This window comes from Mixophyes fleayi, chromosome 1 (assembly GCF_038048845.1).
Source record: "Mixophyes fleayi isolate aMixFle1 chromosome 1, aMixFle1.hap1, whole genome shotgun sequence".
Taxonomy (NCBI): domain Eukaryota; kingdom Metazoa; phylum Chordata; class Amphibia; order Anura; family Limnodynastidae; genus Mixophyes; species Mixophyes fleayi.
In genome coordinates, this window is record NC_134402.1 from 436,724,768 (window position 1) to 436,751,991 (window position 27,224).

At 42.3% G+C, this 27,224-nt stretch overlaps 1 protein-coding gene across 1 annotated transcript in view; it reads left to right on the forward strand.

The window, feature by feature from the left end:
• The window catches only part of MTMR12 (myotubularin related protein 12), a 63,736-nt gene extending 40,456 nt beyond the window's left edge, over nucleotides 1-23,280 (forward strand). Inside the window, exons 8-16 of the mRNA XM_075184669.1 lie at nucleotides 2,506-2,581; nucleotides 3,052-3,158; nucleotides 6,339-6,463; nucleotides 7,906-7,984; nucleotides 9,260-9,330; nucleotides 16,567-16,736; nucleotides 18,787-18,957; nucleotides 19,682-19,840; nucleotides 21,089-23,280. Coding sequence (XP_075040770.1) covers nucleotides 2,506-2,581; nucleotides 3,052-3,158; nucleotides 6,339-6,463; nucleotides 7,906-7,984; nucleotides 9,260-9,330; nucleotides 16,567-16,736; nucleotides 18,787-18,957; nucleotides 19,682-19,840; nucleotides 21,089-21,664 — 1,534 coding nt within the window. The 3' untranslated portion in view covers nucleotides 21,665-23,280. The remainder of the gene's footprint in view (nucleotides 1-2,505; nucleotides 2,582-3,051; nucleotides 3,159-6,338; nucleotides 6,464-7,905; nucleotides 7,985-9,259; nucleotides 9,331-16,566; nucleotides 16,737-18,786; nucleotides 18,958-19,681; nucleotides 19,841-21,088) is intronic.
• The last annotated feature ends 3,944 nt before the right edge of the window (nucleotides 23,281-27,224 follow it).

Below are 27,224 nucleotides of genomic sequence, written 5' to 3' on the forward strand. Positions count from 1 at the left end.
ACCCAGTGCTCTAATAAGATGGTTAATTACTTCTCTACTCTGCTATTATGTTAATTTGATTACATTGTTAGACAACCTGTTGTGGAGCTGCTAGAACCAGCTGGAGAGGCACTCATTCCCCATGTCTGCTCTATAATAGGGTTTTAGAACAAGGATATTCTATTATTACCTTAGTCAGATAATACCCCTGTGTCTCTCCCTGACCCTCTGGTTTATCAGTCACAGTGTAGATATTTATTCATGGCCTAGCCATGTACTTGGTAACCACGCAATGAGTTGCGTGTTATTTAAAGGAGATTTTTACATTTAGTTGTCTTTCAAGCTTGACATTGTGTATTTTAGCCACGTCTCTATTATCAGGCTGTGTGAAGATACCGGGTTTATCTGGCCCAATGCTACCCACTTCATGCTGGCAGGCCAACCACGGGTGCCTTCCTATGCCAGGGAAGTTTACCCAGTACCTTCTAGGATTCGTATAGTCACTCAGGCAAATGCAATTATAAAAATACAACAGTATATTTATTGTCATACAAACAACACTAGAATATTATGTACACACAGCAAATAAATGCCAGGCAGGTTTACCACATCATCTGTCCCTTACCCCACTAGCTTAAGGAGTTATAGTCACCTGGCTGTCCAGACTTCACAACCCATGGATCTCTCTCAGCTGCATATATAGACTCTAGTAGAGAACGACAACTCAAACCCAGATCTTGCACCTTTCATGAATGAAATCCCAGAATGAACACCCCCTCCCCCTTGGAGTGACTCCTTATATCTCGGGTCTAATTTCCACAGTCTTTCCCCTCCCTGGGCAAACCCCTGGGTCTATTCTTCTTACCCATTGGTCAGTGTTGTACTAGGGGGGGTTGGAGAGGGGAGTGAAGATGAGCTCTCCTTCCACAGAACCTCCCCTATTAGATGGCCTGTCTGGACTAGCCTGGTGTGAACAATGGACACTAATTAGTTTTCCCACTCCAGCATCTTGCAACCAGATCTCTACCCATAACCCCCCTGGCTTCACTTTAAAGACAATGAATAACCTTACTGCAAGTCATCAATATACAATACACAATATACATATTTACACTGAGCTACAGTGTCCCCTTAGCCACATGTTATTGGACAATGCAGTTGTAGTCTGGTGAGCTGGGGAACAAAAGCATGGGCTATAAAAAGTACTTGCTATAATCCACATTATGTGAGAAATGAGAAACCGAATGGTCACAGGGTTATCACACTCATTTCGTCACAGGCTGATATGATTTTTTTGTTTTGTTTTATTAGTATACAACACAAAGCGGGTGTCTGGCAACAAGGTGGAGCAGTGGTTAGCATTGCTGCCTCACAGTGCTGGGGTCATGGGTTCGATTCCGCTGCGTAATATGTAGGCACTATATTAAAAAAGGTCAACTAGAGAAACCCGGCAGTAACCGCCTTAAAGTGAAATGTGATCACTAAATTAGTTTATTAACAGAAGTCTTATGTACTACATTGCATGTAGAAATTTTAACTACGGAGTATAATGAATAAATAACTAATATGAAGTCACTATATTAAAGGAACTAATCATTTATTTATACACTATATACACTGTATAAGTTTTTCCATACACTTCTGGGCTTGGTCCCCACAAGACGCGCTGATATATTTTTCTGCAAATAACAGTCACAGTTTCCAGACCACCCAGAAGGTCACATGTTCCAGGTCACCCAGGCAGTGCATTGGGAGAGATTACTAACTGTCACAGTTTCCAGAGCAACCAGCAGGTGCACAGGTGTATCGCTAACTGTCAGATTTTCCAGAGGACAATAGTAATGCATTGGCAGGTTAACGTTTTGCAAAATAACTCACAAACGATTACAACACCCATATCATAGAAATAAGTCGCTCCTAAAAGTCGTATTTATGCTATTGATATATATAGATAATATGGTCGTATGCAAGGCTGAGAGCACAGCAGATCTGCCTTGTATTCGAAGGAAACAAAAATGATGCTGCCGGATATAAATATACGTCTGGGAAGCCAGAGAAAAATATATGTAGTAAAAGTGTCAGGAGGGTGTGTACAAGCCAATAAGTGAGTGGTCTGGAGGCGGACAACACTTTTAACTAATTGTTTGAATACTGACAGGTTTGATAAACGGTAATGAAAGAAGCGTTGTATTGTTATTGTGAAAAAACCTTTCAAAAGCTTCCTCCTAACTCGTTTCATTAGTCTAAGTGGGGCCCCTAAGTGTGTATGTGCCACTGATCTGCGACCTGTACCCTCTAAACTAGAAAACTAGAGTGTGCATACAATGAAGTATAGGACTTATTAATCATAGCGATTAGATAATCCCACCCGTTGCATAGTTATTGTGTGAATGCTTTGTTTACCTGCAGGAAATAAAAAGCATTTGTTCTCCCAAAATGTATTTTATTTTTCTTTGCTACGTTCTGCTTTGAAGGTGTAACACTGTATTTATCTGTTAACGCAGCAATTACCTCCTTTTTCTATAGGTTACCTCCTTACTTTGTTGTACCCGTGTCCCTGCAGGAGGAGAGTGTGTTTCAGTTCCAGGGACGGGGGATTCCCGTGAGTACTTCTCTGTAGAAGGAATAAGCTCTGTCCTCTATATTGGAGTATAACCTCTCCTACGTAGTCAGCTGTAATCGCCAGAGATTTAAAGGGCTCTCCATTAAATATAATATAAGGTAGCTCAAATTACTGTGTGGGAATATTTAGCCTGTCATTATAAAGGTGTTGGTTTCTTACCTGCCTAGAATAAAGGTAATGTTGGATACTGCATTTTGAGACCTCCTTCATTCTGAAGTGTTGGGTTGTTTTGATGTTACAAAGATACACAGATAACACCTAAATATACTGTTTAGTTCAATCACAAGACGCAGTTAAAGAAGTCGTTAACGCGCTCCAATCGCCTACACACAGCAACGTCGGACATGTTTCAGAATGTAGCCGATCAGCTTACTAGGAGGGGACCCTGTGTGCAGGCGCCTGGTACAGTTAGAAAACGTTCCTAATTGGTTATTTATCTGGCTTTTTAGATTTGGTGCTGGTCCACTCAAAATGGATCGGCTCTGTTTAAGATGGCCTCACTCCCTAAAGACGTGGACGATTCCGCCATACAGGACCAGAGAGCTTTCCTGGATAGGTCTGTTTTATTAAGTTGTCTTGTAACGTGTTTCATTGTATTAAAGTGTAAATAACTGCAGCGTGTTAGAGATTTGTGGCCATTTAGTCTGTTCCTCTTCCATCCGTGTAGTATCCTGTGTGGAGATGGTACATGCCTAGACACCATTGACTTCTATGGATAGTTGTTGCTGCAGTGCACACACTCCTCTTACTAAGGCGGATTGAGAAGCAGGAATGGTGGAAGATAAAATATGTTTTTCTGTCCCCATCACAGCTTCCTCATCTTCTTTAATAAGATGGTCATGCTCACCGCTCCAGCGTCCCTCTGTAGAGGCCAGTAGACCTCTGATAACTCGCTCACTTGTCAAGAAATGTAGCTAAAGACCCCTGCATGCATATATCATTATTGTCACTTTGTGATCTATGAAAGTTCCATTAAACATAGGATACAATAAAATGTGAGCCATAGATTTCGGTGAAAAGGTGGAAACATTTATAAAGCCTTATTGCAGACTGAGATGAAATAACCAAGTAATCCCTTTACACACACAACCTGTATTGTAATTACTGCAACCCATGTCTCCTTCACAAAACTAAGCTGTACAGAACATATATACCCTCAAAATAGTGTAGTTATAGCCATCGGCCTATTATACTCAATTGTGGCCCTTTAGACTATAAAGGGTCTTCCATCTGCTCTAATACTTGCTGTACTGCATGCATTTTACATGGGTGGGCTTCACTTAAGAAACTCTCAGCCCTTTGCTTATTGGAGCTGAACCCTTCAGAATGTTTCCTGTCCAGTAATAGATATTTCTAGTTATACTTCTTATACTGACTAAAGCTGGGTACACACTACACTGTTTTCGCCCAATAATCGGCTCAAACAGCCGACATACGACCACTCGTTCAAAAGTCGGGTCAGTGTGTGCAGTGACACGATGGTCGAAAGTCTGCCCAAATGGACGATTGTCGCCTCATTTGGTTGGTTGTACCGTTTAATATTTTCGTCCCACTCTCGTTTCCGATCTGTAGTATGTATAAACTTCCGACCGATCCACGACAATCTTCCGATACTTCCTCGACCTGGGGGGTGTGTGTATGTAATTTTTTTTGAGGTCTGTCCCAGTCCCACGTGGTGCGGAATCCGCACATCACTGTGTTTTGTATCGATGTATATTGCACCTGTCTGGCTGCAGACCATTACACTTGTGTAAACCACGTGTGTTATTTGACCATCATCTCCACCTCTCTTGGGCTCATTGGATTTGCTCTTTGCTCTTCTCGAGTATCTCCATCCCGCACCTTAACTTTTCCAACATTTTTTGGCCCTTCCAGCACCATCTCTGACTCTATTTCCGTCTCCGTCTCTGTCTCCATACCCGCAACCCCGCTGACACCTTCTCTTCACCCGCAACCCCCACTGACACCTTCTCACCCGCAACCCCCACTGACATCTTCTCACTCGCCATCTTCTGACGCTCCTCTGCGCCAAACAGGTTCCTCTGTCATTTTATACACTCAGACATGGGCGTTTGTTTCTGCTGTGGACCAATCAGCGATGATGCACGCCGAGAATGGAGCATTCCATTACATACGAAGGGATTTTATTATTAGGGAATATTCATTGCATTCCACTTTAACAGTTAAATGTTTTTCAAAATTTAATGTATATTACTAAATTTCTATTTTATAGAAATGAATGAAGAGACAGTGTTGCCTTCTCCCTTTTAGGCAGCTTTGGGAGTTAACTATAGTGAGACCTCTGCCCCTTTATGCTAATGTCTTTGGTATCTCGTTACAATTCCCGCAAATGTCGCTGCAGTGTGTACGAAATTTAAATCATTGCTCACGACAACATGGCTGTAAAAAGTCGCTAAAGGGACGTCCGCTCTTCCCTTTATCGTCCTAAACAAGGCTAGTGTGTATGCAGTCCATGGACCCAGCGATCGGACCATCGATCGCATGTAAAATCGCTCGGCATAAAAAGTTGGTTGTAATTTCTGTAGTGTGTACCCAGTTTAATACTATTCAACTTTGTTGTTCTCTTAACTCAAAGTTCCATATCTCAATTTATAATGATGTGCAGACACTTTATTGGTCCACAAGGGTCAGACTAGGCTTGAGCCACATATACAAACAGAGATAATAATCAGCCTATTGCACTCATCAGCCTGTTGCACTCATCAGTCAGCAGCACGGTGGCTTAGTGGGTTAGCACTTATGCCTCTCTGCACTGGGGTCATGAGTTTGATTCCTGGCCATGGCCTTATCTGTGTGAAGTTTGTATGTTGTCCCTGTGTTTGCGTGGGTTTCCTCCAGGCTCTCTGGTTTCCTCCCACAATCCAAAAAAAACAAAACATACTAGTAGCTTAATTGGCTGCTATTAAATTGCCCTTAATCTTCTCAATCTGTGTATGTTGGGGGATTTAGATTGTAAGCTCCAATGGGGCAGGAGCTGATGTGAATGAGTTCTCTGTACAGCGATGCGGAATCAGTGGTGCCTTATAAATAAGTAGATGATGAGGAATGTGTGCAGTTACTGAACAGTTGGCACAGCCCTGTCTAGTGAAGGTGGTGAATGCTGTATGTTTGTATATTGGCTCATATACAACATGTACAGCAAAGCTCATAAAATAATATAGTATTTGTCTTCAGATGTTTTCTTTAATTATATGTGTATGTGTGTGTGTGTGTGTGTGTGTGTGTGTATATATATATATATATATATATATATATATATATATTAGAAATGTATCTTGCAGTTGGCTAGAGATCCATTCTTATTACATTAAAACATGTTTTGTTTCTTAAATATATCAAGTTAGAAGTTGTCTATTTGGCAAAGTTTGAAAGTGTACTCATCACTTCCACAATGGAGGCAGACATGTTGTGCACTAGACATGAAAGGACTGTTGCCATGACTACCAGGCGTGCTCATGAATATTGGCTCCTCCCACAAGAATTGATAGGCTGCTTTCTCATGTGTACTCGCCAAACCAACAAAATGGCTGCCTCTGCTGTGTGAAGGAGAGAGACAAATGTACTTTAAAACAGAAGATGAAAGTAATTACTGTTCCTAACCTGTTACATGGGCTGTCTTTCATTTTAAACTACCAGAATACCTACTGAAATGATCTTGGAACTCTCAATTAAATGTAGATATTAATATATAATCTCTCTTTTTCATGTTAAATAGTGTGGAGAAGACTCTTCACAGACCTCCCTATGAGGAAGTAAAAATTGAGGATTTATCGGTTAGTCTCCCCTCCCTCTCAGAAATCCAGATGGCGTATACTCGCTTTAAGCAGCTGTTTCTAATAGGTAAGAATGAAAATACAAATCATATTGTGCAATACTTAAAAATGATTTAATGGAAATAGTAATGACTTAATATGTTTATGTTGCAGAGCTTTACCTAGCTTCTATAAAGGTGTTTCGAGCTCCTGAGCTTACCATACACTATTGAGCCATTGGTTTATAGTCCCCTCATTTTCATGTGTGAGATCTCATTTTGGCGATATTTCTTTCCTGATTCTCTCAATCAAAATAATTAAAAACGGCTAATTTATTGGTTTTAGAACCAACAGGCTAAATATGTGTGTGGGCCCAAACAAATCTGCAGTTTCCTATCCCCATTTGATCTGGGTCTAACAGATGTCATTCAGGACTGGAGTAAAATGATTGTGATATGACATCGATCTGACCATATTCCCAGTTAATGTCTAACTACCCCAAGTCTGCCGCATACGATCTCTCACACACGTGCCAAATTGGGCATCCGCCCGGGTGCTTTAGGTATTGGCACACTTTCTATCCTTAAGAAAATACTGTCAGATCATTAGTGATAATACATAATTTACTGTTTCTGGCACAGTGGTTAGCATTGTTGCCTCACAGTGTTGGAGTCATGAGTTCGATTCCGACCATAGCCCTATCTGTGTGGAGTTTGTATGTTCTCCCCGTGTTTACGTGATTTTTCTTCGAACGCTCCAGTTTCAAAAGTCATACTGATAGGTTAATTGGCTTCTAACAGGTTAGACCCTAGTTGAATGAGTGAGTCTGTGTGGTAGGGAGATTAGAGTCCATATTCTGTGGAAACCTCTGTGTAATATGGTGGCCAGTGGTCTCTATAGAAAATTTTGCCAGCTGGGTGGCATTAAGGAGTAGCTGGGTGGGGGCAGTGTAATACTGTGCAGTATTGTTGGAGGGTATTACCATGTTAATAGCAGTCATACTGCTTAGCACCATAGTTAATCAGTGAAGTCCAGAAAACCTGTCCAGGGGACTGATTCATTAAGGATCTTAACTTGAGAAACTTCTTTCAGTCTCCTAGACAAAACCATGTTACAATGCAAGGGGTGGAAATTAGAACTCTGTTTTGCACATAAGATAAATACTGCCTGTTTTTTCATGTAGCACACAAATACTTGATAGCTTATTTGTACAGTGAAATTTAAAGTTGATATTTCTGTGCTACATGAAAAAACAGTCAGTATTTAACTTATGTGCAAAACAGAATACTAATTTGCACCCCTTGCATTGTAACATGGTTTTGTCCAGGAGACTGAAATAAGAAGTTTCTTAAGTAAAGATCCTTAATGAATCAGGCCCCAGGTCCTTAATGCTTGGAGTTGTACAGACCCGTATTAGATGTTCCTGTGCATGCAATGTAATTTTATACCTACAGAATTCAGGAATTGTGTTTGGTAATAGTGAAAGAACCCAACAGATTTTGGCTAAATGTACATTTTGTATTTTTCCAGACAACGCGGCTGATTTCTGGGAAACGGACTCCAAATGGTTTTCATTATTGGAATCTTGCAATTGGCTTGAAATAATAAGGTTTGTACTAACAGGACTTCATGTCTGGTTTGTTTTTTGCCTAACACTCACTGCAGAGAAAAACGCTATTACAGGCTCCCTGTGTGGTTCTGATCCAGAAATATCCACACTTCCCAGTTTTCACTTAACGTTCACCTGCTGATAAAGAGCCCCTCTTAGACTCGACCAAGGGGCTCTTAAAGGCATCGGTCGTCATGTTGGTTAAATATTTAACCATTGTGCATAACATTGTTTTGCAGGGTTTTTTTTTGTTTGTTTGTTTTTTAAAAGTAGTAATTTCACCACAACTGTCCATTGTTCACTACACTGGCTGAACAAGCAAATCCAGCAAAGGGTGAAATCAACCTGGGGATATGATGAAGCACTATAGGCACACTAACCCAATGTGTCGCTCTTTTATTTGTAAAGTGTATACATTGAGATTAATGCTTAATACTAACCACTAAGCACGGTGGCTTAGTGGTTAGCGCTTCTGCCTCACAGCACTGGGGTCATGAGTTCGATTCCCAACCATGGCCTTATCTGCGTGGAGTTCGTTGTTTCATTTGTAAGTTCTCCCCGTGTTCGTCTGGGTTTTCCCCGGGTGCTCAGGTTTCCTCACACACATTAACCCACACAAAAGTGTAGGTTAATTGGCTGCTATCAAATTGACCTTAGTCTGTCTCTGTGTGTGTGTGTTAGGGAGTGTAGACTGTAGGCTTCAATGGGGCAGGGATTGAGGTGAGGAGTAAATATCTTCTGTACATCACTGTGGAATTATACCAACCTGGGGAAATATATAATGGCTTTAGAGAGAGAGTTGTGGATTTTCAGCTGCTAGGAAAATATTTCCAGGTACAACTTGGATCACTTCTACAACATCTATTTCCTCTGGGCGATCCGGTTTCCTCCCACACTCCAAAAACATACTAGTAGATTAATTGGCTGCTATTAAATTGACCTTAGTCCCTCTCGGTCTGTGTGTGTGCATGTTAGGGAATTTAGACTGTAAGCTCCAATGGTGTTATCAGTGACATATAATGTGTGTGTATATATATATATATATATATATATATATATATATATATGTGTGTGTGCATGTGTATATATATATATATATATATATATATATATATATATATATATATATATATATATATATATATATATATATATATATAGATTTTTTGCTTTTAATGTTTGTTAAAAGAAAGTAAAGTACTGTAAGGTTGCTTGAATCCTCCTGTTGTGTATTGCGAAGTGCTTCCACTCTGATCCTTTATTTTGCTATTCCAGGCAGTGCCTTAAGAAAGCAATTGAAGTCATTGAAAATTTGGAAAGTCAAAGAATCAATGTTGTTCTTAAAGGTAAGCCTTGTGCGGTGCAGAGCTGTCCAGATCTCATAGGAATGTTCACACAGGAGTTATAAATACTTTGTGAATAATTCCCATTTACAGAGACACTAACCCTAAAGGAGCTCTTCCTGCCCCCTCCAGGGACTCCTGGTTGGTTCCTTATGGTAACGGCACCGCTTCCTGCAGCGTAACTATAATCTGATGATCCGTCCACAGCTGTGGGGTCACTGGGGGGGAGGGAGAGTCCTGCGGTTTCAGTATATACCAGCAGTACTTTGTTTTTACTAGTTTATTCGTTAAGGTGAAGAAACCCTTTCAAAACAGTTGCCCCGGCATGAACTGTAGCAGCAGGTAAATTGTTTTCAATATTTGAAGGTCAATACAGTTATGATATCTATCCTGCATAAAGTCAATTTCAAAAATACAACAAAAATGTTGGTAACTTCTCTGTGCTGAAGAGAAAGAAATATTTGTTCTATCGCACAGATTTATAGGGAAATTACCCTCTTTAATAAAATTTAACAGAAAGTTCTGTATAATAACAGAGGGGGGTGCTATCATTAACTATTTCAGAATACAGAAGATGAAAGGACTAGGAGTTAATTGGGAGGTGCACTATATTTCCCAAATGACAATATAATCATAATGGATAAAATAAAACATAACTTGTTATGTTTTATTTTATCCATTATGATTATATTGTGATTGATTTGGGAAACCTCCCAATTAACTCCTAGTCCTTTCATCTTCGAACTTCTCTGTGCTGTCAGGAGTATATTTATCAGTGTTGAGATTTAATCCTGCATATATATCACATTAACAAGGTTATCTGTTATCTGACTTATTTGTTCTAAGAACAAATTATTTGGGTATTTGCATTTTCTCTCACATCCTTTGGGGGACACCGAGACCTTGGGGTTTAGAGTAGGGACAGGCGAACACTGGCACTTTAACTTTAGTTAAAACAAAGCTCTGGATCCACCCCCTCTATACCCCACCTCCTGCTAGAGGCCGGTCTAGTTTAAGTGTCCACGGGGCTGCTTAGCAGCCGTTTTTACTTTATTTTCAGTTATTTTTATTTTTACTGAGGACTGGAGAGTACTGAGGACCCGGTCTGTCAGCTGGCAGCTCGCTGAGCCGCGTAGTCGGCTGTCATTCTGAGCTCCCGGCGGTTTCAGGGGAGGTCCTTTCTTCCAGACAGCTCTCCCGCGGTTACGGCCGCTGGGGAGAGCGACATGCAGCCATGGGGGATGTCTCAGTGTAGCGCACAGCACGGACGGCTGTGCACTCTCTGCGGGCGGGGGGGGGGGGGGGGGGGAGCGGAGGTGCCATGTAGGTCCTCCTTGTCTGCCTGCCTACTCCCTCTGCCGAATATTTGACCCTCCATGGAGCCGGGCACAGTCGACGCAGGCTGTGTCCGTCCTCCATGTACAGAGAGCATGCTTTCTGCACACACTGCGTCTGGAGGGTAGGCAGCAGGTAAGTGAAACTCTCTCTCAGCATAGTGCTGAGAGAGAGAGAGAGGGTAGAAATCGCAGTGTGTTCCCTGAGCTGGCTGTTTTTTACTAAAAGCAGTCTTTATGTTTGGGTAAAGATAAGGTTCTATTTTTAGCTCAGGAAACAGGGTCAGGCAAGGGTCACTGTCTCAGTGGAGGTGATTGTCATTCTTAGACGGTAGCCAGTCCAGAGCTGGGCCCTGTGGGGAGTGTTTTCCTCTTGTGCACTTCCCCCGTGGTAGTCTCTCACTCCTCGTGTGCAGACACCAGAATAGGCCATTTTGAAAGCTCCAGCTTCTCCCCTTTTCTATCCTGTATACTGTAAGGTAAAGGGTTGGGGGTGGTTTGTATAGCGTTTGTTTTTTTATACATTAGGGAGCTTTTGGCTGTATTGCAGGCTCACTTTCTCTTGTAATTTTGTGTGCTGCTTGTTAACTGTATTGTGTGTATTTCACTGTACTGTTTTGTCCCATCTGTTAACATTGCAGAGAGGGAAAAATCTACGCGTGGCAGGGCTGGTGCTACTCTGCTAAGTTTCACCTGTGCTGTATGTCATGTTAAGTTACCGTCTGGGTAACCAGGCACACAGGCTCTGTGCATTTCCTGTCGGCCCACGGAGATTACTCCTGGTGAAACAGTTGCTGTCTGTTCAAACACGGAGGAGCCTGCTAGGGCTCGGTCTCTATTTAATACAGTGGAACTGCTTGCTCAGAGGGTACAGTCTCAAGCTGCTCAATCCTCTGATTCAGCTTCCTTAGCTCAGGTTTTGCCTGTTTCTGCTCCAGTGCAGTCTGTAGAACCAGCCTGGGTGCAGGGTCTTGCATCCTTGGTCTTCCTCAAGTAAGCGGAAGAGGGTGGCGGCACCTCTTCTGGGACATGAGTCTGATTCTGTTTGTGGTTCCCAGGAAGAGGGTGAGTTACCGCTGGACTCTGACATAGATGCTGCTTCTCTGGTGGAGGAGGTTCAGACTGATCGTCAGAGTGTGGAGGAGTTAATTCAGGCTGTGTGTCTGGTACTTGATATTCCTGAGGAACAAGTCCCTGAGGCGTCTGGATCCTCTCTTTTTGAAAAACGCAAGAAAATGGCGTTTGTTTTCCCGGCCTCTTCCCATTTGGATGATTTGCTGTCTGAACCTTGGACTTCCCCAGACAGGAAGTTCCAGGTGTCTAAGCGACTGCAGTTGTGTTATCCTTTACCACCTGAAGTTCTCGCTAAATGGGAGACGCTTGCTCAGGTGGATGCAGCTGAGGCAAGGTTGGCAAGGGTAACTACTATTCCTTTTCCTAACCAGGCCAATCTTAAGGATGGTGCAGACCGGAAGGTCGAGACCGTTCTTAAGTCCATTTTTGTGGCAGCAGGTGCTTCTTTGAGGCCTGCGTTGGCTTCAGCGTGGCTTAGCAAAGCTGTTGAACGCTGGTCGGAACAATTGTCTGAAGGTTTGTTGGCAGGCAGGCCATCCTTTGAACTGCTTCCTTTAGTGGAGCAGATTCAGAGAGCGACAGATTATTTAGGAGAAGCTGATTGGAGCGCGCATTTCTGCCTCGGCAGTTGCAGAGCGTCGGACTCTTTGGCTAAAGTCCTGGGAGGCTGATGTAGAGTCTAAAAAGGCTCTTGAGTCAATTCCTTTTTCTGGAGGTGTTTTGTTTGGACCTCAGCTTGATTCCTTTATTAGTCGGGCAACAGGAGGTAAGAGTACTTTCCTCCCTGTCAGTGCTCCCAAGCCCAGGTTGGGCCTTTCGTTCTGCAGGAAGATTTCGAGGACAATACTCCTCAGGCCTATCTTCTAGAGGTCAGTCATCCGCCCCTAGAGGTGGTTTGCAGCGGGGATGCCAGGCCTGGTCTGCGCGACGTCCAGCTGCAAAGCCTGCAGAAAAAAGTCTGCATGACAGGTTTTTTGCTCCTCCGCTGTCGTCAGTGGTAGGAGCTTCAGGGATCGGTGGTGTCAGTCCACTACCGATGTCTGGATTCGGGGAGTGGTGAACCAGGGTTACAAGATCGATCTGCTCGGTCTTCCTCCCAGACGGTTCTTTTCCACAGGGCTTCCGCCTTGTCCGAGAAAGCGATTGGCTTTAACAGAGGCGATTCAATCCCTTCTTTCATCCAGAGTGATTATTCCAGTTCCTCATTCTCAAAGAGGTTTGGGGTTTATTCCAATCTTTTTCTTGTGACAAAACCAGACGGCTCCTTCAGACCGATTCTCAATCTAAAGGATTTGAATACACAGGTCAGAGTGCCCAGCTTCAAGATGGAGTCTTTACGCTCGGTCATTCTCTGCATGGAACAGGGAGAATTTATGGTGGCTCTAGACATCAAGGATGCATATCTCCATGTGCCTATTTGGAAAGGTCATCAGTCCCTGTTGAGGTTTGCAGTTCGGTCAGAGCACTTTCAATTTCAGGCTCTCCCGTTTGTTCTCGCCACAGCTCCACGTATCTTCACCAAGATCATGGCGGTTATGGCTGCTCTGCTAAGGGCCAAAGGGATTACAATCATCCCTTTTACTGGACGATCTACTTTTAAAGGCAGATTCTTCACAGAAGTTTCTGTTGCATATTCAGGTAGTAATCCAGACCCTGGAGTCGCACGGTTGGATTATGAACTTCAAAAAATCCAAGTTGATTCCATCCCAGCGGATGGTGTTTCTGGGTCTCCTATTCGATACCTGTCTGAGACGGGTGTTCTTTCCTCAGGACAAGATCCTGGCCTTGCAGAGGATGGTGAAATCCCTGTTGGTGGCAAGGAGACCTTCCATTCATTCTGCAATGAGACTTGTGGGCAAGATGGTATCGTCATTCGAAGCGATCCAGTTTGCTCGGTTCCGCGCATGACAGTTTCAATTGGAACTCCTGTCGCAATGGAACAAATCCCATCGGAATCTGGAGAGTCAGGTTTTTCGCTGTCTCCGCAGACGCGTCAGTTGCTGATCTGGTGGCTACACAGACAGAATCTCACCAGGGGACGCTTGTTCTCAATTTGAAATTGGGTTCTGATAACAACAGATGTCAGCCTTCGGGGTTGGGGGGCTGTCTGTCTTCAGGCTCGGTTTCAGGGGCTTTGGACTCAAAAGGAATCCAAACTTCCAATAAATGTTTTAGAACTGCGCGCAGTGTTTCATGCTCTAAGAAGTGCGCAACACTTGCTGCAGGGAAAGCCAGTAAAGATTCAATCAGACAATGTCACGGCAGTGGCATATCTCAACCGCACCAGGAGTCCCTTGGCCATGAGGGAGACTCACAGGATATTTCTGTGGGCCGAAGCTCACGTTTCGGCACTCGTGGCCATCTTCATTCCCGGAATAGAAAATTGGGAAGCAGACTTCTTAAGCAGGCAGACTCTGCATCCAGGAGAATGGTCTTTCCATCCGGAGGTGTTTCAACAGCTAGTGGTGAAATGGGGTCAATCAGATGTCGACAGGATGGCGTCTCGGTTGAATCACAAGGTTCCTCACTACTGTTCCCGGGCACGAGATCCCGGGGCAGTCACGGAAGACGCTATGTCCGTCTTTGAGGTACCGCTTAGTGTACATTTTTCCTCCGATAGCTATGCTTCCACGAGTACTGAAAAAGGTGAAGAGAGAGGGTGTTCCAGTGCTTCTAGTGGTGCCAGATTGGCCGCGCAGGGCTTGGTACACCGACGTACTCTTCATGGCAGGTCGTGGCGGTTGCCAATACGCCCAGACCTGCTAACCCAGGGTCCCTTTTGTCATCAAAGTTTGCAACGTCTGGCTTTAACGCGTGGCTGTTCCTAAGAGCTAAGGGTTTTTCGAATCGGGTGGTACAGACCATGCTCCGTGCTCGAAAACCGGCTTCGGCCAAAATATATCAGCGTGTCTGGAGCACATATATTGGTTGGTGCGAAAAGAAGGGATATCCTACTACGTCTTTTCGTCTGGCCAGGTTACTGAGGTTCTTGCAGAATGGCTTTTATGCAGGTTTGCCTCTTGGTTCTCTTAAGGGTCAGGTGTCAGCTCTTTCAATCTTCTTTCAAAGAAAACTTGCTGTCATACCTGATGTGCAAAATTTTAATTCAAGGTGTTCTCCATGTTCAACCTCCTTATGTTCCTCCGGTTCCGCCATGGGATTGGAATTTGGTGTTGAGGGCTTTACAGCATCCACCGTTTGAACCCTTGGATTCGGTGGATTTCAAATTTCTAACTTTGAAAATGTTTTTTCTTTTGGCCATTTCTACGGCACGCAGAGTTTCAGAGCTTGCTGTCTTGTCTTGCAAGCCTCCTCTGTTCGTTTTTCATGAGGATAGGGCAGTTCTTCGAACCAAGCCCTCCTTCCTCCCTAAAGTTGTCTAAGTTTCATTTGAATCAGGACATTGTTATTCCGGCTCTGTCTGATTCCTCATCTTCCGATAACGATGACTCTATTCGTTATCTTGATGTTGTTCGTGCCTTGAGAATTTATGTTAAAAGATCTCAGAAGTTACGCAAAACTGAGGATCTTTTGATTCGTTATGATGCTCACAAAAGAGGCTGGCCAGCTTCTAAGGTGACCATTGCTAGGTGGATTACGGCTGTTATCCGTCAGGCTTACAATGGGGCTGGGGAGCCTGTCCCAGATAATCTACGGGCGCATTCTACAAGATCTGTAAGTGCTTCCTGGGCGGCCCGCCAAGGTGCCTCCAGTGAACAGTTGTGTAAAGCGGCCACGTGGTCTTCTGTACACACTTTCACAAAGTTTTACAGATTTAATGTGTTTGCATCCAGGGATGCAAGTTTTGGGAGAAAGGTGCTTCGGGCCGTTTCTTCTCTGCGTTCCCTCCTGTGAAACAGCTTTGAGATGTCCCCAAGGTCCCGGTGCCCCCCAAAGGATGTGAGAGAAAATGGGATTTTTATACTTACATAAAATCCGTTTCTCTTAATCCATTGGGGGACACCGGGCGCCCACCCTTAACACTCTGGTTTCTCCTTCTGTTTGACATGTCCGGTTGTTAAGAGAATGTTGTTTTGTTAGTTTACTCTTTTCTTGAGTTTCTCTCTATCTCCCTTTCTGTGGGCTTGGTTAAACATAGACTGTCCTCTAGCAGGAGGTGGGGTATAGAGGGGGTGGAGCCAGAGCTTTGTTTTAACTAAAGTTAAAGTGCCAGTGTTCGTATGCCCTACTCTATACCCCAAGGTCCCGGTGTCCCCCAATGGATTAAGAGAAACGGATTTTACGTAAGTATAAAAATCCCATTTTTACAGTCTTATGGGTAATTTTAAGGAAAAGAAAAAATAGTTCCTACAAAATGTAATAAAATCCAAGTGGGGTCTTAATACCTGTTCCTGTGCTTCCTGGGGGCAGGATAAAGGCGCATGTCCTTGCAGGACAATAATGTAATCATTATATCGATTAACAAAAGGCCGTCATTGTTTTGTTGAAGGCCGTAGCTCAGTGCGTCGGATCGAGAGGATTTTGTGTTAAATGAACCTGGCACGATGGGGGTGATGCGCTGAGAATGGTATAAAACACAAGGCGGGGGGGGGGGGGGGGGGGGTTTCTAGTCATGCGATTGTCCACCCAAGTGCTAGGGTACACTTTTGGTTGACCAAGTACAGTATTTTGATTGTTAGTCAATGGCTGGAGAGCCAAGATATTCTTCACCATTAACTATACACAGAGGATTCATCTTAGAAGAGATAGATCTAAATGTATACGATACCCAAGATTGTTTCCCAGTACAGACTGTAGAAGGTCTTGTGGGAATCATTTCTAAACTCCTCATTCTAACATTGATCTTCTCGGATATCCTTTCGTCCTGCAGAAGACACAGCCTCTGATTTCTGCTGTCTGATCGCCAGTCTGGTGCAGATCATGATGGATCCGCATTACCGCACCCGAAGCGGCTTCCAGAGCCTCATCCAGAAGGAGTGGGTGATGGGGGGACACGCTTTTCTGGACAGGTGCAACCATCTCAGGAAAAATGACAGTGAGGTAAGTTAAAGGGTAGTTCCCTCCTACATTAACGTCTGTAAGAAAATGTGTCTGTGCTTATCTTATTTTATTATTGTGACCACATAAATGAGGTTTGTAGACCCTCCTGTGAATCCCAGTAGCAATTTTATGGCTTTATGCCCCAAAAAAATGGTGCAACTGCAGTCTCTGCACTTTAACAATATTGTGTAGAGATTCGTGAATATTGATTTCAATGATTTTATTATACAACGTATACAACTTCCAATAGGACATAAACATCAATTGCCATATGAGCTCATATAGTCTAAAAACTATTTATCCAAATGACACAAACACATGTGCAAATATAAGTCCGAGCAAACAATCCTCTATTACATGTACTGTAATATGTTAACCACTTCAATGCTTCTATTTAGTCAGTGGCCAGCTGACCCAAAGCTTGGGGGGGAACTCTGTGTTTTCAAGCTCAATCCTTAATTGTTTCCAACTGTTGAATATTGATCCACGGAAAAATGTTCTTCCACATTGCTAGAAAAAGTATAATTCCATAGAATATCCTGCACTATAAGTGCAACATTAAGGGAACAGAAACCCTGTAGTAAATCCGCATTGTTCTGTCTGTTAAAGTAGTACAGATTGTGTCATCTAAAATCACAATGGGTCAGGAAACAACATATCTCTTATATGTACTTGTTAAGTTGTTCAACGTGCTCAAGTTGTACAGAAATTGATCAGTCTCACAAGGCAGTTGTCTGACAGTCTGAGATTGTAAACAGGTCAAGATATTACTCACATACGATCCTCCGAGCCGACAATTGCTGTGTTCGGCTGATGGTAAGATAACTCGCATATACTCCTCCACACTGACAGCTGCTGTGTAGCTTCTGATATAGGTCTGGCCTTTTCTCACGGCTGCACTCGCTGTCCTGTAGCAGATAATCTATTGGAGACTCTTGCTGTGTTAGCCACCTGTCAGAATGCAGACTTTATAGAAACCCTTTAGTGACTCAAAATTTGGCACTTAACTTTTCCACATGCAATGTGTCCAAACAGCAGAATCTTCCCTGGATATGAGCTCAATAAAAATAAAGCACTGTCTTGTCTTTATCTTACGGTGTCTTATGCGTTTCATTGCATCTCTGCAATTTCCTCAGAGACATAAGTATACAAAGACTAACTCCCCTGTCTCTCTACAGTGTTCGTTCTTTAATTGAAAAACATTACACCTGTATAGATCCATTTAGCAACATTACACCTGGTTATCAGGGGAGCAAGAAAAAGAAGTAAAAATAAAAATATCCACAATTCTCATGTAATAAAACACCATCATGTCATATATAAAAAAATACAGAGAGAAATTTCCAATCACAATTATGTCACCTCAAATGATGCTACCTTTATTTAGTTCAGTGGAGCATACTGCATCCCGATTCCCAATTCCGACAATAACCAATAATGGCCACACAGCTTCTTTAAGCCTTATCCTGAGATCCTACATGAACAACGAATCGGGGTCCCTAGTGTTTAAGGACATGTATTTTCAATTTTTTTTTTATTTTTTTTTTATTTTTTGCAAACCTGCTTAAACAGTTTTTAGATGAACTTAATTTGAATAAATGACTCCCACATCCCTCATTCACCACTTCATTGAATATAAATTCAAATATTTTCTTCTTTCTTGATCCCTCCTTGCCCAGGTGAGAGGGGGAAATATCCCCATAACCTAAATGGCTCACCCCGGACTCCTCACCGCTAGCCAATGGTCAGTGTTTTTTCCAGACTGGCCACATGTTTGGCTGATGAAGGGGAGTCCTGGTCTTTCCTGGCTAGTCTTTCTCTCGTCCATCAGATGTAGTTTGTGTTTGGGTAATTGTTGGGCTTTTTTGGGGGGAGGGGGGTACTATTTGGACTAAGGTGGATCAAGAAAGAATATATATTTTTTTTTAATTTTAGTAAAGTGTGAAGGGGGTGTGCTGTTATATGCTGGATCACACAACCTCATACACAGTGATAAATGTGTTTGTGTGTGCCACATCTATCATGCCCGCATTCTCTTTCTGCTTTGCAGGCTCCTGTTTTCTTGCTCTTCCTGGATTGTGTGTGGCAGCTGGTACAGCAATACCCGCTCGCTTTCCAGTTCTCCGAGACCTATCTGACGGTCCTCTCAGACAGCATCAATATACCCATCTTCAGCACATTCTTCTTCAATTCTCCATGCCAAAAAGATGCGCACAAGTGGGTAAGTATCACTGTAATGCTGTAGAAAAAGAATATTAACTGACCCCGGGGAACAGTGGGTCTGTGTGGAGATGAGACAGGAGTTACCATTAACAAGTGGAGGAGGAATCTCTGCACAAAGGTGGGGCTAGAGACCTGTATGTGGAAACGGGGGCGGGGGGGGGGGGGGTAGTGTTGGTGACTTGGGAGAAGGAAGAGAGCCGGCCGGAATGGGGGCAGCAGGGTTTGCATCTGGCGGTTGCAGGGTTTACCGGAGCCCTGGAGAGGGCAGTGTGTGAGGTAGGAGAGCATGTGGGTATGAGGGCAAATATGAGAGCACTGATAATAGAATTGGTGGAATAACGACGATAGATTGGGAGATGGGGGTAGCAGAACTTTTGGAATGAGGGGGTTAGTAGCAGGACTTGGATATCTATGGGTAGAGGGGCGAGACGGCATGAAGAGTATAAAGAAGACGTTGTTTCTTTTAGAGGTTGTGTCCATTATTGTTTTACTCACAATATTATCTAATTAACTTAGACATGTTTGTAGTTGTTCCCTGGAGACTCATAACAAGTAGATAGTCTTTGAAAAACTCTGCATACAGTGTATATACAGAACGTCGTGCTCAGTAACTCGTGCATTTGACAAATGATCCATTATTCAGCCACTAAGTAGTGATTAAGGCAAAGTTTGCTTAAGCTGTGACCTGTTTCCTCGTACTGGAATCTGCTTTTCCTTGGCAGGCAGAGGACGGGTTGGGTAAACAATGTGAACTTTTGAGTTTCTACACCGTCTGGGATTGGTCGGTGCAGTTTGAATTGAAAGCTCTGTCGTTCTTAAAGAACCCTCTTTACGTGGAGAAGTCAAAGCTAGAGAAAAGTCGGAAGGCGCCACGTTCTAAGGTAACGTTTTTTATTACTTTAGGAATATTTTTGTAGTTTATAAATATTTATTTTTGTTTGCAGCCTTTATAGTATATGCTGGTGGTCTTTCCATAACCCTGAATATCTCTAGTCTCTGTTTACTGTTCATAGGTAGAACATTGTAGCCAATTTGTAGTTTTCGGTTATTCCCCCAAATATAGCAAGTTACCACTGATTATTTACATATTTCACCAACCGTTTATCTTCTCGGTAAAATTAAGAAGTGGGGGGGTTGTTGATTGAGGAGCAGGGAGTTAACATTTCGGGTGCACAGATTAATATTTTAGGGTGTAATTGCTCACTTTGCCCGGGGCAGTGTCCTTTGTAAACATGACCCTCCATAGATTTCATTCAATTTGTTATTTGGTGGGTTTGTGTCGTGTAACCATGTTTTTGAATGTAAACAATCCTTATTTGAACAGGCTGTATAACACTGCAGCTATAATAACATAGACAATACTACTACAATACGTGCTAATTTAATGAGCAGAGGTTGAATCATTTATTGTTCACATAATAGCCATCACGCGATTCGGGAGTCTGCTGTGATGTGTGGATATGTTTTTCCAGTCCATTTAAATTGTGAGCTCTGTGGTTTGTCCCCTCCCCCCCTCCTCCTAAATATATTTTGATTACAAACATTAAAGACATGTATTTGGAAATCATAGAAATATAATTTTAAGGATATTTAAAAAAAAATTTTTTTGTCAATTTAGACTATTCCACTTTCAATTGGAATCAACATACTACAATTATAGCCATCCTCATTCTGATCCCGCTAATATCCATCACAGATTACCTACTTATCTTAATTTTATTTTTTTAATAAACTAACAAAATTGGCTAGTTAACACCTAGTGCTAAAGTGTTCAATAACTTGTGCGTGTATTAATGTGGAAGCAAATATAGATTGCACGGGGGGGGGGGGGGGGGGGCTAATATGAATGACTATTCTCTGTAAAGCTTTGTATAATAAGTAGGCTCTCTATAGATAAAGGTTAATAAAAGAATTAAAATTTCTAAAAGTAATATTCAGTCTGGTGGGTCTCCTACACTTACTAGAATTACGAGATAGAAATGTGAAACATGAATATTAACTGTCATATCCAGCCTCTGCCTCAAATAGGTATAATTAAAAGGTGGTTGGCAAATATTTAGCTGTAGCATTTTGCAGGATACATCTTTTAACCTTAAGTTTCACGTAACATTATTTTGTTTCTTTTGTAGCATCAAAGGCAATTATCTCTGCCACTTACCCAATCAAAAAGTTCCAATAAAAGAGGATTCTTCAAGGAAGAAACCGGACCATTGATAAAAAGTCTCCTGGGCAAAAGGATCAGCAAATTAATCAGTGCTTCAGACGAAGTGCCATGTAGCTACCGGGTCTTCTACGAGGACTGGCACAGGAAACCGCTGGACGTTCACGGCCTGATCCTGCCACACATTGAAGGACCCGATGTCTGCATTTGGGCCCAGCGTCACCTGCGTTGGATCCCAGAAGCGCAGGTTATTGGCGGCGGCAACATGGCTGCCATGCAGAGAATTTTGGAGCTCGTGGATGAAATTCAGAGTCTGAAAAAGAAAGTTAAAGAGAGGACGACCTCAAACCACCCTATCGCCAAGGAAAACGACGTGGATAACAGGCGCAGGAAGTCCGTTCGGCGCTCATCACTGTTTCCGTTCGCTCTAATCCATAAAACCTCTTTCAGGCCATCCATATCTACCACCCCGTGGCGGAGCTGGGAAGTAGAGGATGAACTTGTGAACAGGGATGACGAGTACGTCGACTTGGGCAGTATTTGATTTATGTCGTAAATCTCATGTCCTATACTGTTAGTTTTCAGGCAGCTGTCTGTATGCTGCTTGCCAAATGTATAATTTATTTCTATGGGTTTTTATGTTATTGGCTACCCATATTACAAAACGTTTTTTCCATGTATTGAATGACCTAGATAATCTGTAGGTTAAGAACATAACCTCTTGTTTACGAAACAAGTCAATTATGAACGGTTCACAGGGAACAAACCTACAAGTCTTTCTTGTAGAAAGGAGGGGGACAGATTTAACTCCCAATTTCTGTCTATAATATTAGAACACTGAAAGTTCTGTAGAGGATTAATTACGGTGATTAAAAGCCAGAAGTTGTGTACTTAAGTGTCATTGATTCTAAACTATAATCAGTCTATTTTCTTCCATTGTTGTGTCACCGTATCATGATGTTGTGATCATCGGAATTATTAATAACCATTTCCAGATCGCTGTTATGTGTGGCTCTATTAAAAATGCTCACTCGGGTCCAATCCTATATTTTGCCACTGGAAAATCTTATACTTGAGAAGTCCACTTTCCTAGATTCCAGAATAAGTAAACAATTGAAGGCTACATTAAATTACTCCCTGTGAAGTTAGACCAATCTGTACATATGCAAATCCGGGATGATCGATCATCGCTAGAAAATAGAACACCGGTCACTAAAACGTGGTTGCCAAAGTTCTGTGACGCTGGGTATTGACGTCAATTGAACGTGCTGAAATATCTTTCCGTAGACTGTCTGAAAAATGGAAGCGATCTCTTTTCCTAATCAAATTTTTAAGGCCTGTGCAGAAAACTGAATTGTGTTATAAGATTTATCATACCCACAAATACTGTAACTTGTCTATGTAAATTCTCATTGCCACGCCACGCCAACTCGCTGGTGTATACTGAAGGGGACCTAGCAATGCCTTAAACTCTATAGCAGCCAGGGACAACCTTTGATACAAAGCTGTTCCTGAACTACATCTCCCAAGATGCTTTGCTGTAGTGGTTAGTTGGTGAAGTATCGTGGGATATGCACAGGTAGTGTCAAGTGTTGCTCACTGCTGGTCTACTGTCTGAAATGCTTTGCTGTATTGGGAAATTACCTCATTCATTTTATGGAGGAAAGATGTAATATATTTGCTATTTTGTAATTATATATTTTTTATCGATGTAGTCTATTTGTGGATTTTATTTACTGTTCCTGAACTGTCCTCCCAGCAAAGCAATCAATATTGGGTTTTTTTTCTATAAATGTTAAACAAATGTGTATTATGAAGTTATTTATTCTGTATTCAATTTGTTTTAGACCAAACCACCTGGTTTTCTTTTTAAACATGAATAAGCATCCCTATGCACTATATAGTAACCCCCACACAGACGCAATCCTGCTCTCTACCAGATATACTGCAGTCCTTTGTATGAAAAAAGAATATGTAAGAGATCTAAAAACGATGGATACATTTTATAAACATTCTAAAGTCCTGTGCTTAATGCTAATATGAATTTGTAAAAGCTTCACAGCAAAACTGTAGTCTTTTTTTTTTTTTTTTTTGTATTAAATTGCAAATGAAATGTCAAACCTCTAATGATGTAACAAATTAAAAAGGTCTAATTTTAAAGATTTTCTTTCCTTTTCTTTCCAAAAGTGATCATAATCAACACAAATGTGTTATTGAATGTTAAAGTAAAGCAGAACAGTATTTGTGTTAGCTCAATAGGTCCAACAGAATTGCGTTTAAAAGCAATTTGGGGACCATTTACATGGCTCATACACACAGACACTTTCCCATTGTACGTTTCAGGTTGAGCTGCAGCCTTGAGTATTATATAGTCTCAGAACTTCTCGGTGGCTTTTAAAATCCTTATATTTTACAGTAAGTGGTTATTTGTTCCTTATAATACATACGAGTCAATTTGAGACTTGGCTAGTTACATTGTCAATCTTAATCCCGTGTGTTCTCTCCCCTTTTGCCGCCCATTCCGTCGTTCTGGTTATCAGTTACCCTCTGCAGCAGTGAGCACGATGACGGATGTCTTCTTTCCCTACTACTGCAGTCAATGATAGGAGCGACGGAGAAGAGGGGAGGGGTACGTTAGGAACCAGAGGCGATGATACCACTTCAGAGGAACGGTCATGATTATCATATTTACCTACACTGACTGTTAAACATTCCATCATGGAACACCTTCACAATGAGTCATGTGACACCAGTAACATCACTGTTCTCCAAACTTCATTCCCATTATTTATCCACACATCAGAAAGCACTCACAGGATTTGTGGTTTATTCTGAGATGCTGTTATCTAAGTATATATTACACTTCTCTAACCAGGGATCTTCTCTTGTATTGAGCAAGCTATTCACAGCAATCGCTGACGGCAAGCCACGTTTACAAACTGAAAAGAACTTATCCTGCCATGTGTTTCATTTAACACTATCCCTCCTGAGCATTGCTAGGTACACGGCCGCATTCTACTTTTGGGAAGTGTTCAAAGAAAATCTTCACCTACTTTGCGATATTGTGGGTCAACGTGGAAATGAGTGTTGTGGGAAGAGTAAAAATTCCAAAAAGAAAGCTTTATTCTAAAGACCATCCCTCTTACTATTACTTCAGGTTTAACTTATATTTTTACATCTTGTCTCCTATAATACTGTTCAGTACAGCTTCAATACCTTGCATCAATATTTTTTTTTATATTTGTGTGAGATTCGAAGAAGAACATCTAACATTCCCACATAAAGTCTGCTTTGAGTTGGTAAAAATCAGTATGAGGGAGGGGACAGACACCCCATCCGTATTATTTTACTTTTGAGAAAGGACAGAGATGGTCTTTGCAACAATCAAAGCTATATTTTTAGCTTTAAAGATGGTGGTCATCGGGGGGAATTAACTTGGTCACATAAAAGTGGAACTTATACCGAAAAGAAAATGAAGAACATGTACTGTAAAGGCTGCTATGTCATGGTACTGAAATGGTGTTTTGGTACATTTTGTAGCCAGGGGTGTCCTGGAAGAAGTGGCTGTTTGTTAGGTGGGACAGTCGCACAGTAGGGTGGTCCAGGATTTGGCTCACCAAGTCGGTACATTTCCTGCAGCTGGCTCCTTATAAAGTTTGAGGCTGTCGGCAAACACTCTGCTCTTAGCCTAGTGAATAGAATATATGCTGACATAAGAAACCAATCCTGACATTATAGCTGCATTTGTTTGCAAAGGGGTCTTATTTTGTGAGCTGGGCACCCTGTGACAGGACAGTTAGGTTAGTAACAGGCAAACATGTTGTTTGTTTAGACTTTGTATGAGAAAATCTGCACTTATTACCTATTAATAAATCTAGCTGTGAGATAGTTAAACTCTGCCTGTGTTTCCCATGTTTACCATCTACGATAGGACTTTGTGCTTATTACCTAACAGGTGGTGAAACATCACTGCACAAAACTACAGCATAAAATCCAACACTGAAAAAAGTATCTAAAGAAACCAGACACCTGATTTACTGTTTGTGCTAATGGAGGAATTGATCACAGCTGTGGACCAGATCTTGACAGCTCAAGAAGAGATGACTAAAGTTTAAGAAGAATCAATTAGAGGCCTTTTTTTTTTTACACAATTTATTAGCTACATCATGAGCAATACAAGAAAAGGTTACAAAATCATAGTAAAACAAAAAAAGTTATAACTCAACTTGTAACCAAAACAAGTTAAGTAAACAAGAAGGGGATATATTTGATTGAATACCACAGGCATCGTGGACATAGAGACAGGATGGTGATCAAGGATGTACGTTTTTCTGAGGAGTCCAATGGACAATATTATGACCAAGCCAAATTGGCCATGTTACTCCAGAACCAAGTGTCTTGTTGGTAATAGCAGAATGTTTTTTTTTAGAAAGCCTTGTGATAGGAAGTGCTTACTCTCCAACCCTGTCGCTCTTGACCGGTTATTTGTGGAAGTACTGCTTGTCTTGGGGTTCTCTCTTATCATGAGTAACCTGCCGTTCCTGACCACTACCGATGTTAATCGGCCACCAGACACTCGCTGGCTACAAGGGCCAACTGCGTTTTAATAGGAGCGTAGTCTCTGCTGCCACCAGGAATCGTTTTATTCTGGGTGGTGTGTATAGCTTTACCTCTTTGCTGGTTCTTCCTGACTGCTTAATTTAGTTGAGGACTGCTGGGTAATTGTAGGGTGCTCGGTTCAACACAGGACAGCCGGGGAATGCAGTAGAGTTTAAGTCTTATCTGTAGGTCGCAGGAATACAGCAGGCAATAGGCGTAATACAGGATCTTACAAGGACAAGGACATCTGGCTGTGATACTGATGATTCATCTAGAAGTACAGATGGTTCACACTTTTAATGAGGCCATACTGTCATTTATATACGATTTTTACACATGTCCGTAGCTTTCATGTGAATCAGCTTGGACGCTTTCACACTTCCAACATTACTCTCAGTGGCAGGGGTGGGGCTCAGTGTCATCTCCACCCTGGTGTCACTTGGTCTATGTTGGGGTATTAAATATTAATATTAATACATCAGTGGGTAGCTCTAGTCAATAAGAAGCAATGCATTATCTACAATTGGATGTAAATTAAATTTTACACCAAGGGGTAAATGTATCAAGCTGCAAGTTTCCAGCAGGTTTGAAACGTTAAGATGTAGCCAATCAGATTCTAATTATTGTTTAGTACAGTATAAAAAATGACAGCTAGAATCTGGTTGCTATAGGTGACATCTCCACTTTTCAAACCTGCCGGAAAATCGCAGCTTGATACATTTTATTATTGTTATTATTATCCTTTATTTGTTAAGAGTTCCGCAGCACTGTACACAGCACAAATAGTAGACTAAACGGGGAAACATTACAAACAGTAAACAAAAAAAAACAAAACTACATAGACTTCAGTCAGCCTAATGCAGTAAAGATGGAGCAGAAGAACAGGTATGGAGACCAGAGGGAAGAGGGCCCTGCTCAAATGAGCTTACATCCTAAGGGAAGGTAGACAGAACTCAGGCACAAAAGGAGCCAGTTGAAGTAAGTTAGGAGAGAACAGGGAGGGGGAGAAGAGGCGGAGGAGATGAGGGGGTTAGGTGGAAGGTTGGTAGGCTTTGAGGAACAGATGAGTTTTAAGTGCCCGTTTGAAGGAGCACAGATTGGGAGAAAGACGGATGGAGTGAGGGAGGTTGTTCCAGGGAAGGGGGGGGGGCACACGGGAGAAGTCTTTGATTCTGGAGTGGGAAGAGGTGATCAGAGTGGAGGAGAGGCGGCGGTCATTGGCAGAGCGCAGGGAGCGGGCAGGAGTGTGAATGGAGAGGAGGTTAGAGATATAGGTGGCAGTAGACTGGGAGAGAGCCTTGTAAGTGATGGTCAGGAGTTTGAAAAGGATTCTGTAAGGGATGGGGAGCCAGTGTAGGGCAAGGCAGAGAGGGGAGGCAGACGAGGAGCGGTGAGAAAGGAAGATGAGTCTTGCAGCCACATTGAGTATAGAGCGGAGGGGGGCGAGATGGGAGTGGGGGAGGCCGGTAAGGAGGAGGTAGCAATAATTGAGGCGGGAGATGATG